The sequence below is a fragment of the Phalaenopsis equestris genome, unplaced genomic scaffold (genome assembly GCF_001263595.1).
Source record: "Phalaenopsis equestris unplaced genomic scaffold, ASM126359v1 Scaffold000256, whole genome shotgun sequence".
In the NCBI taxonomy this organism is placed as follows: domain Eukaryota; kingdom Viridiplantae; phylum Streptophyta; class Magnoliopsida; order Asparagales; family Orchidaceae; genus Phalaenopsis; species Phalaenopsis equestris.
This window is the reverse complement of record NW_018164698.1, coordinates 996,459-1,008,363: the sequence shown is the minus strand read 5'-3', so window position 1 is coordinate 1,008,363 and position 11,905 is coordinate 996,459. Positions and strand designations below refer to the sequence as shown.

Sequence of the window (11,905 nt, the reverse complement as noted above, 5' to 3'; positions counted from 1 at the left end):
GTCCCCTTCATATATATATATATCTTATGGTGTTATGGATAATTAATTTTAAAAATGAGATAATTGATTTATTAGGTAAAATTATTATTTTTAAAATAAATTAAATAAAAAAATGATGCGGTTTAACTATTAAGTTTTTTATATAATAAATTTTAAATAAAAGAGATGAGATGATTTAACTTAAATAGTTTATGTAATGTATTTCAAAACTAAATTTAATGCATAGGATGACAAATGTTGCATACATGTCCCTTAATTATTTGAATTCATTTTTAATTTATATATCCGTATAAATTTCGTGAATCCATATCCTTAGAATATAAATATATTTGACTCTTATAAGTTCTCTTATGATAACTATCATTGAAATTTCAAAATCATTTCGGCATAAAATCGATCAAGGGTCGCCTTTGATAAATTTGGGGACTAAAATATGGAAAAAATATTACATTAAGAAGAAATGCATCAGGATTCCAAAAAAATTGTGTCACGTCACACGATTCTTACTAAGTGTGTGTTTGGAGCAGCTTGTGCGCTTCGGGATAAAAAGCTTATCCTGAAATGTGACCCATGGGTCGACCGCAGGGGTCGACTTACAGTCTGTGTTTAGTGTAAAAATAAAACTGCGGTTTCCGATAAGCATACAAAAAACGTGATCCAAACAGTACAGTGACATTTTCAAAAACGTCTCTGCACTCATAAGCTGCCCCAAATGGGCCCTAAATTAGAAAAAAAAATTTTATACTGTAATGTGTGGTCCATCTCCTTCAAATATGTGACACAATTTCAATGTTGTCCTCTAATATTTTTTCCAAAATTTGATTTTGTTTTTTTATTAAATTGTTTGCTTCGGGTGGTATGTATGTAAATATTGTTTCTAATATTGATCAGTGGTTTTGATTAAATAATTACAAATAAAAGAATTAAAATTTAAAAATAATTTAAATATTTAATCCCAAATTTTTTATTTAGAATTAAATTTCAAATAACAAAAAATGAAGAAGCTTAGCTTAATTGAATTGTTTAAACTATATTAAAGTAATTTTAATATTTATTATAATATTGATCCCTTCAATCTCTCATTTAACTCCCTCCCTTCCGAACTTGTAATATTACAATAGCCACCCACGTGGCAAACCGTTATAAAAGACGGCCAAGTGTTGACAATCGGCACCCACGTGGCGTACGGTGCATTCAACGGTGAGAGTTTCACTATCAACGTCATGAAACTGCATGGCCTTCACTCCAAGGAAAGGGGAAGGCTCTCCAATTACGCAATGAGTAATGGGATTTTACCGAACTGAGGCCATGAGAGTGACTAGGGCTGGTAAATCGGTTCGTTATTCGCGAACAGCTCGTGTTCGACTCGTTAAGAAGCTCTTATTTAGTTCGTTAATTTTGTTTGATAAATTAACGAGCCAAACACGAACAAAGATGTGTTCGTTCGTGTTCGGCTCATTTTGGCTCGAAACACTACTCATCAAGTTATGTATAGAAGTAATATTTTAAAAAAATCTAATAGACAACAAGGCTACAAAGATTTATAATCAATTAAAATATTAATTAAGAAAATAGAATAAAAATTCTTAAATTAGATTCAAATTATGTTTTAATATAAATAATAATTTTTAAATCTTGCTCAAACCCCTATCGTCTTATGGCTACGTGATTAGGGGTGTTAAAAGAACTCTTTGTTCGTGAACAGCTCGTGTCCGACTCGTTAACACGAACACATGTTTTGAGCTCGAAATATAGTGTTCGGCTCGTTTACACACCTATTTATGAACAAATGATCATTCTTGAGTGACCGATTAAACAAGGATTTTAGATATTTTTATTTTTTATTTTTTTTAAGTATTTTTCCGACTTTTAATTCTGAATAATTCAAATTTGATAGGTTTCTTCTTCGCCTTTTTTATTTTTAACCGTTCATTTTGTTCTCATGCTGAAACTGGTGTAATGCTCTTATATCATTTATAATTTTACGAACTCTTATTAATAGAGAAATTGTTCGTCTTAGCTTAGTGGCTTCATGATTTTATTTCATTAGTGTAACTTCTTGGGTGGTCGTCTATCATGCGTGTATTCATACGATCACATTTAATTTTTATGTTTCTGATAAAATTACAACTGTTACATCATTTCAGAAAAGGACCCGATTAGTTGCTACTACGTCATGAACCTACTTTCTCGAGAAAAAAAGGTGATACCTTAATTGTTCAAATGAAAATAAAATGAAGAATTCCAAGATACCAAATTCAAGTTCTCACCCTATTTGAAAAATAAGAAAAAAAAGTATATATATTTTTTTAAGATGGATCGCAAGGCGTGTATTGTTCGAGGAGAGCCTCGAACTCGGGATCCCAAGGGTCTTACACATTATGTCTACCAAAGTGGCAACCAGTTCACACTAAAAAATAAAATATATTTGATATTATATGCTTAGAGACTAATTGGGATCATTTTGTTTTTATTTTATTTTAATTATTTATTATTGGAGCACTTCTTTACGTATCATTCATTGCTTGTGAATTTAAATATCTAACACTTAAATTTTGCTTTTCACATTTATAAGACCAAAATATTTTATATTACGTGAAAAATACCTTCATTTTAACTTTTGAAGTTGAAGTAAATCTTTTCATGTATTCCGAATATGCTATGTATGTAGAAATTAAAGGTAGATATGTAAACACAAGGGATTTGAGAGATATGTATGTAAATTTCTTCATTTTTTATTTTATTTTGTTTTTTATGCGTGCGGGAAAATTTGCGGTGGTAGAGTAACGTATTATCGTCTTAGCGTTGTACTAAAATTCAACATACACAGAGATGAAAGAGAAACAATCAGTGATGAATCTAAATTTTTTTATGCGGAAAACCCGGAAAGGGAAAAAGTCATGGGGCCTAGCCCAATTGTGAAAATCCACTATTTATTAGTGATTACAGAGACGCATTGTCCCACAAATAGGAAATGGTTACTAGCTTTCCAAGTTATAACATCGACTGATGACGTCTAATCTGCGGTGGTCGACGGAGGTCGGCGGTGGTGGACGGAGGTTGGCGATGATCGACGGCAGTCAACTACAATCGATGACGGTCGGTGGTGGTCGACGATAGTCAATGACGATAGACGGAGGTCAGCGGTGATCGACGGTGGCCGATAGAGGTCGGCAGTGGTCGCCGACACTCGGTGGTGGTCGACGGCGGTCGGTGGTGGTCAACGGAGGTCGGTGGTGGTCAACGGTAATCGATGACGGTCGACGGAGGTCAGCGGTGATCAGCGGTGGTCAATAGAGGTTGACGGTGGTCACGATGGTCGATAGTGGTCGACGTCGGTCGGTTGTGGTCGACGATGGCTGCGATGATGTTGGACTTGAGCTCTTTCTTAAAGCTTCAAGTTCTCTCTCAAGTCTCCTCCCCTTTTATGAGAGGGGAGGGAGTCTATTTATAGTATTTTGGGTGCAATTAATGCAGAAATATGAACCATTTTGATCAGACGGTCCAGAGAGTTTTCCTCATTCAGATGGCGTTTGATGGACATTTGAGTGTCTTAACGATATCAGAATTGAGCAATCTTGGTCTCGTTGGATTGGTCTTGTCGAGACGTTCGATTCAACTATGAATTCACAAGATTCGACATCCATTTGACCTTCCAAATGTGTCCAAAAATCCTTCAAAAGTGGTTTAATGATTTGATCTGGGCTTGATTTGACTCAGATTGGACTAGTTTTTATATCATTGGGTTTGTTTCATGAAACCGGTCAGTTTGACAGTAATTTTGCTGAAATCGGAGCTCTGGATGACCTTTTATCAAGATTTGAATATTTCTTGTTCAAAATATTGCCTTGAGATTCATGTTGGATGATGAAAATTTGATGTGGCGTATTAATTTTAATTTTATTTTTATTTGAATAAAAATATATCTGATAATTTAAAATAAAATAAGATTATTTTTAACACTCAAAATATTTAAAAATTGCTTTGAGTTATTAAAATATTTTAACTTTTTAGAGCTTATAATCAAATCAAGTATCTCTTGAGCCCAAACACACTTGATTATGGCATCATTAAGACGTTTTAATGCTCAAAGAGCACGATACAATGAAAATGACTGCTCTGTGTTTTCTGATGAAGTGGTCCCGATTATGTAATATTTATAGATAATGTCACTAACAAAACCTATAAATTGAACCTCACTCCCTTCATGATTGGGGGACTTGGGTCCTGGACCTGGACTTGAAGAAGAAGGCTAAACAGAGATTCAAGCTGTAGAGGATTCCCCAGCTCCACCACTGTTGGAACGTCGTCAAACAGCCATCGTCGAGCTCTACCACCATAATATCGCCATCGTTGAGCTTCACCTCCAGCAGACCCCGCCATCTACCTCCACCCTGTTCGTTGTCAAACTTCACCACCGCCAAACTATCAGCGCCAACCTCTACCACAGCCGAACTATCGCTGATCGCCACCGCCCCGCCCCGCCCATCGTTGTTTGGCTATCGTCGTCATGCCGCTACCACCATCGCTACTTTCAGGCCAAAGTTGTCGCTTCCTTTCCACAGATTGATCAACTATGCCTCACCATTGGAGTGTTTCTGTCAAGCTGTCGTCGCCACACCACATTCGAGCTTCTAGGCCACTATTAACCAACGACTGCCACCGTTAGACTACCGCTACCTAACTGCTACCTTTGAGCTGCTGCCACGTCGGACCAACACTTTCTGGACTCCACCTTTGATTTTTTGCCACTATCATCACCTAACCATAGCCACCCAACACACCCACCGTTGGACTATATCTACCTAGCCACAATCATCAAGTCACCTCCATCGTCGGCTATCCTAGCCACCACCAAACCACCATTGCTTGATAATCGTCGTCAAGCCACCACCACCGTCTAACCACCATCTTTGCTTATTGACCCTCATCATCTAGACATTGCTACCAAAGGCAATGCTAGCAAATTTTCTGGCACACGACACCAATCGTCAGTTTATCTTCACAGTAGCCAGTTCATGGTCACTTCCTCAACATTGTCTGTCACTTCTTTAGCAAAAGTCACATCTCATTCATGTAATATTTCTTTCAACTATTCAAGGGCTGGTGAAAATTTGTAGCATATAATGTCATAGTGAAATCATTTCAATTGGATTCGGTCTCGTTGTTTTTGTCCCCTTCATCATGAAAAACTTGTGTTATCTTTTATCTTAAATTTTCTTTACTTGTGTGTGTCTCGGATTTCTATACAACACTAAGACTAATACATCACTCTATCGATCAACACGAATTTACAAGCACTCAACAATCTGTAAATCTTCAAAAATAAAGGCGTTTAGGAAAAATGTGACAAGAAAGCTACGATGCATAGATGCTCACTCTGTTGTAGAACTCATACTCCATTTCCCGGATTTCACAACATATTTTGACAATTCAATTGGACAGATCGAAAAGTAAATTAAGTTCGGAGTTGAAAAATCATCAAATTTTATTTTATATTTTAATTTTTATTTTATATTTTATCTCTTCATTTCACCATATCTTAGAGTAGCGAGAAAGATAAAGGAAACTACTCAGACTTCATGAGAAAGATAAAAGATAAAGGAAACTACTCAGACTTCATGAGAAAGATACAACAAAACATAAATTTCATATATAAAAGAAAGTTTATACAACACTAACAAACAAACAACACTTATATGAAACTGTTTTTCAAAGCAAATCCCTTGTAGCCTCTTCTAGGAAATGTAGGAAGAAGAAATCTCTCACTTATCTCCTTCTCCAACACTCTTAGAGAAGAATTCACACTTAATTTCACCACAAAAACTTTAAATTCTTAAATAAAAATAACTAATAAACTCCTTAATGATGGTGGAATGAAGATGGAAAAAGTGTATGGAGGCGAGGTGTGGCGAAGGGAAGAAGAGGAATGAAGATGGGGCGAATAATGACCAAGAGAGTTTTTTCTGATGAATTCCGGCCCCAAATAGAGCCTAGAGTCGGTTATACTTCATCGCATTCAATATGTGCATCCAAAAACTCTTCAAAAGTTTCCAAATTCATTGAATATTCTAGAAATAGGGTCTGTACCGACATTAGCGCTGTCGATGTCAGTGGTCCATAATTAATTCGCTGCTCTCTGTAAAACAGCGATGTCGGCGCTGAGTAAAATCCACCATATGTTTTGTAAGTCTGCACAGTCGGCGCTGCTCTTGGCACCGTCGACGCTGCGTATTTCTCCAAAAACTCCATTTTGACTCCAAATTCCATGCTTTTTTGCTTCAAGTCTTAAAAATCAATAACCTGCAAGAAAACATAAAAATATCTTCCATTAAAGTGCAATATCACCAAAAATGAGTATAAAATATGAGTCTAAAAATGCATATATTTTTTGTGTATCAATAAGCTTACCTTTCTTCCTTCATCTTCACTGATTGATGAGACTAGTTTTTTGAGTTGTTATGAACTTAAGCCTTTATTAAAATTCAACCAGCTTCGAATATATTTTATATGTTCAAAATCTAGGACATAATTTTAATGTTTTCCTGCAAGTAAGTTCTGAGCTCTAGTTGATTATCCTTCTTATCTTTGTTGTGGTGGTTTGTTTGGTGGGGTTCCTTACATTTTGTGATTTTTGTTGGTATGGTTTATCTCTCTATTTCTTGTGCTTGTCTTGTTTGATTTGCTTTGCAGCTGTAGATCTTTCAAGGCTTCTTTTCTTCATTTCTTCCTTTTTGAAGCTTTTAAATTATTTGATTTTTTCTTGTTTTTAAGATAAATCCTAAACCCAATTGTTTAAATGTGATTGTCGTTGTGTATGCTTGAATGTAGGATCTCAAAATATTTGTTTAAAAAATATTTACATACATACCACTAAATTCCTATGTAAAATACATGAAATGTAATTTTATTAGTAGTAGCTCTAGAGACAAAATTATAACTATAGGTGATCAAATCATTAAAATGTGTGAATGTTTTAGATATCTCGAGTCTCTTGTTTAAAGTGTGGTGATATAGATGAAGATGTTATTAGTAGAATTCAAGTTGGTTATTTAAGGTGGAGGAATGTATGTGGGTTATTGTGTGGTAAAAAATACCTCTTAAACTTGAACTAAAACATTATAAGATGGTGATGAGACCTAAAATATTCTATGGCGTAAAATGTTATCCTTTAGTTTAAAAGACTATCTGGTTGTAAGCAAAATTCACTTTGAATAAGATTTAATAAATCCCGCAAATCTGGAATTATCAAATCCTGAGATGGTTAAATCTTGAAAAGTATTTCGTAAGGTAGATGATATTTTTGGTGGTACGTAGTGTAGGGCTGTGAAATTATCTCAAAAAATGATAATCACTCAAAAATTTATTCTAAGTTTGACTCGTGCACACGTCGAACTACGAGCTAAAATTTTATATCAAATTTATTTAGAGCCTACATAATTGGTCAAACATTGACTCCCAATCCATAAGACGCCCCCCGCTAATAATGTATTCTTTTGTAGCTACACCAGTCCTCTCACAGATATGTTTTTTTATATTTTGTCTCTAAGTGAAAAATCAATCATAAACCTAAGCATCATCGTCTCCGCAAAAATTTCTAATTCAATTTACAAAAACAATGGTCATGCCCCCCCGATGAGGGGGCACACATCCACAAAAACTTCAAGCACAAGACGAGTGATCATCTGCGAGACCAGTTCGGCGATATACGTCAGACACGTGTGCGCCCCTTGTGGCTGGGCAAGGATGTGTTTGCCGAACTGCTTAGGGCCTGAGATTCTCATAAGTATTAGAGGAACTAGGAACAGGCAAAGCTGAATTTTCACTCTAATTGCGGCGGTATAGGGGCCTTGAAGCACACCGATGGAGCACTCCCACATATGTAGTACAAGAGGAGACTGATATAAGTTTTTTTTTTTTTTTTTTTTTTTTTTTTTTTTTTTTTATATTTTTTTTTTTTTTAATGTATGCTAACCATTTCTTTACACTGACAGACACTGACGAAGAGATGGGAGCCAACTCTGAGATCATAGGTAGAGATCGAAGCGGTGCTACATTCTGAAATGCAGAAAGGGAAGGGACCTAATCATGATGATAGGGAGAGGTCACAGGAGTAGGGCTGTAAACGAGCCGAGCTTGAGCTAGCTCAGGCTAGGCTCCTGTTCGGCTCGTTCAAAATAGCTCGTGTGCGAAATCGGCTCGTGTTCTAAATCGGCTCGTGACAGTGTGTTCGTATTCTGCTCGAAATTGGCTCGTTAAACTTAAATTGAGAGAAATAGATGTAAAGTGTGGGATTTCAACTTGGATCAAATATATACAAAAGAATGCACTAATCACATCGCAACATGACGTGTTATGATTTAAACTTAGATATAAATATATATAATATATTATTATATAAATAATATATGCATTATATTGTTATATAAATAGTTATATAATTTATTTTTTATTTCAAGCTAAAACGAGCCGAACACGGGCGAACAAGGAGTTGTTCGTGTTCAGCTCGTTTATAATTTGAGCTTTAAAAATTTGTTCGTGTTCGGCTCGTTTAATTTGTTTTAAGTAAACGACTCATGTTTTAAGTAAACGAGCCGAACACGAGCTACTTAACGAGCCGAAAACGAGCTGTTCGCGAACAACGAGCTTTTTTTACAGCTCTATTCTTAACATAAGTAGGAGGACTAGGAGGAGGTTCTTTTTTTTGTTTATTTGTGTATTAAACAATCTATTGTTAGCAAACATTCTTTTTATCCTGCAGATATACATTTCATTTAATTTAATTCAATTAGTTTTCTTTTATTTCTTTATATGATTTATGCGTTTATTAATTTTTTTGTTGTATTTTCAATGTACTGTTACGATTACAAGTGTTTAGATTGTAGTGTTGAAAGAGAACTTTAAATTATATTTTTCTGATGATACAAGTTTTCAATGACTTTTCATTATTTTTACAACCCCTTGATTTTATATCGACGGTTTTCTGACGGTTTTCTGATGATCAATCGTGTCACAAAAATTTGACCATAAATATGTCTTGATTGCCAAATAATTAATTTTTAAATGTTTCCATTTAAAATATTTAAGTGCATCAAAACTTTAAAAATCGCATCGAAATATGCACATTTTTTTTAAAATAAAAGAATATGTGAACCAAATATAATAAAAATACTTTTCTTTTGGGACCAAAAAAAAAATTAACTAAGTAAAAACAAGTATGTAAGAATTAATGTGTGTGCATGTGTCTATATATATATAATATTTACGTATCTAACACTCAAAATTTGATTTATTTTTCTTTTAACTCATTGATGTCATTAAATCTTGCATAAAAAGTCATATTTTAGTTTTAAAAAATAATGATGGCAGTACTTTTGATTTGATATTATAGATTTGAGGGGTATGCATGCAAATTTGATTATTTAGGTGTTAGATATCTAAATATATAAGAATTGTGTGGTATATATATAAATATCTTTTTTTTCCTTGCTATTTTGATCGTTTACTATATGCTGTGGTATTATTTCACACTGCATTGGATTAATTACATACTAATCATTGCAGCAATTAAGTTAACTAACGTAACAGACAATCTCACTATAATAAAGCTGGTATTGCAGTCTAAAAGATAAATAAAAGAAAGAAATAGCATAAATTTTACATGAAAAACTCAAAATATATGCATCCTATTCTCATCTTTCTAGATCGGTTTGAGACCACCTTAAATGGGGTATGGCATCAGATTTCCAATCCAATTCTTCGAGATGGTTAATTATAAGTGAAGAATATTTTGCACAAAATTTTAGCAAGATACATTTACAGAATATAGTTAGAAGACAATCAATAAAATAATACACGTATTGCTAGGACTGTTGAAAAAATCGTTGTTCGCGAACAGTTCGTATTCGGTTCACAATGAGTTCGTATTTGATTCGTTCGATAAGTAAACGAGACGAACGTGAATAATTTTTTTTTCGTTCGGTTAGTTAAACGAACCAAACACTAACAGTGATGCATTCGTTCGCGTTTGAATCGTATTTGTTCGAAATATAAAATAATTTAAAATAATTATATATAAAAAATTTATGATATTATGAAAAATTAATTTTTATAAATTATAATATATAATAAATTAATAATAATCATAATATATTAATATACTGTATTAGTAATATACTAATATAGATATTATATATTTATATAATATAAATTATATAATTAATATAATATATTATTTATATATATATTAATATTAGGAATGTTAAACTGGCTCGTCGTTCGCGAATGGCTCATGTTCGGCTCATGTTCTGCTCGTTCGTTAATAAACGAACACGAACAATGACTTCACAAACAATTTCGAACACGAGTTTATTTCAAACAAACCGAATACGAACACAAGCTCTGTTCGTTTGTATTCGGTTCGTTTACACCCTATGTATTGCAATCTAAGGACTTGTAAATTTGATGAAATGGGTGAAACCTTTAATCTGCATCATCATAGTTTCCTTTTAAAACATCAATCATATTTAACAGATTGTTTAGGGGCTAACTATGCAAATATATAAGAAATGTGTGGTGTTTATGTAAATGTCCCCTTTTTTTTATATTTTTTTTCATTTATAAAAACAAATAATGCACCTGACGCGCAATGCTCGTATTTAGATCAGTCTTACAATTAAATTAATTAATCCCTAATCATCTCACTAATTAAATCAAGTAGTCCATCACTCCCAACCCCCAATCTCACTATAATAAATCCCCTCACCTCCTTCCTGAGAAGAAAACAGAGCACACCCATGGCGAAATCAAAAGAAACCCCGACTGCGGACGTTCTGCTCGGCAAATACGAGATCCGCCGCCTCCTCGGCCGCGGCACCTTCGCCAAAGTCTACGAAGCTCGGTCCCTCTCCGACAACTCCACCGTCGCCATCAAAATCCTCAACAAACCAGACCTCATCTCCAACAACATCGCCACCCGCATCCTCGACGAAGTCTCCGCCATGCGCCGACTCAACGACCACCCCAACATCATCAAACTCTACGAACTCCTCGCCACTCGCTCGAAGATCTATCTCGTCATGGAGCACGCCGGCGGCGGCGATCTCCTCTCCCACCTCGCCCGCCGCGGCCGTCTCCCGGAATCCACCGCTGCCCGTTACTTCCAGCAAATCCTCTCCGCCCTCCGCTTCTGCCACGCTCACGGCGTCGCCCACCGCGACGTCAAGCCCCAAAATCTCCTCTTTGATCGCCACGGCAATCTTAAAATTTCCGATTTTGGCCTTTCGGCGCTGCCGGAGCACCGCCGCGAGGACGGGTTGCTTCTCACGGCTTGCGGCACGCCGGCTTATGCTGCACCGGAGATTGCGCGGCGGAGACCTTACGACGGTGCTCGCGCCGACGCGTGGTCGTGTGGCGTCATCCTCTTCGTCCTCCTCGCCGGATATCTGCCATTTGATGACTCCAATTTGACCGAAATGTATCGCAGGATACACCGGAGGGATTACAGGTTCCCGTCCTGGTTCTCCCCTGCTTCAAAACGTATAATTTCTCGTTTGCTCGATCCGAATCCGGAGACGCGGATCACCATTGATGCTGTGAGCGAGCTTTCATGGTTTAGAAGGGCGAACAGTCTTGAAGACAGCATCATGCACCTCATTGGGGCGCAGCCTTCGCCGGAGGCTGCAAAGCCGATGTCGGCGCGTGCACTCAACGCATTTGATATAATTACTCAGTCGTCGGCGCTGGATTTATCGCGGATGTTTGATGAGGAGGGGAAGGGGAGGAGGGAGGAGAAGATATTTACATCGATGGCGGCGCCGGAGGAGGTTGTGGGAAGTATAGAGGAAGCTGGGAGGAAGCTGGGGTTTGTGTTTGAGAGGAGGAAGGAGGGGGTGGGGACTAGAGA

General features: G+C 36.2%; 1 protein-coding gene across 1 annotated transcript in view; it reads left to right on the top strand.

Annotated features, from left to right (window-relative positions):
• The first annotated feature begins 10,711 nt into the window (after positions 1 to 10,711).
• The window catches only part of LOC110024430 (CBL-interacting protein kinase 7-like), a 1,760-nt gene continuing 566 nt past the window's right edge, over positions 10,712 to 11,905 (top strand). The window contains 1 exon segment of the mRNA XM_020724392.1: positions 10,712 to 11,905. This exon segment is cut by the window's right edge and continues 5 nt beyond it. Within this exon segment, the coding sequence (XP_020580051.1) occupies positions 10,797 to 11,905 (1,109 nt within the window). The 5' untranslated portion in view covers positions 10,712 to 10,796.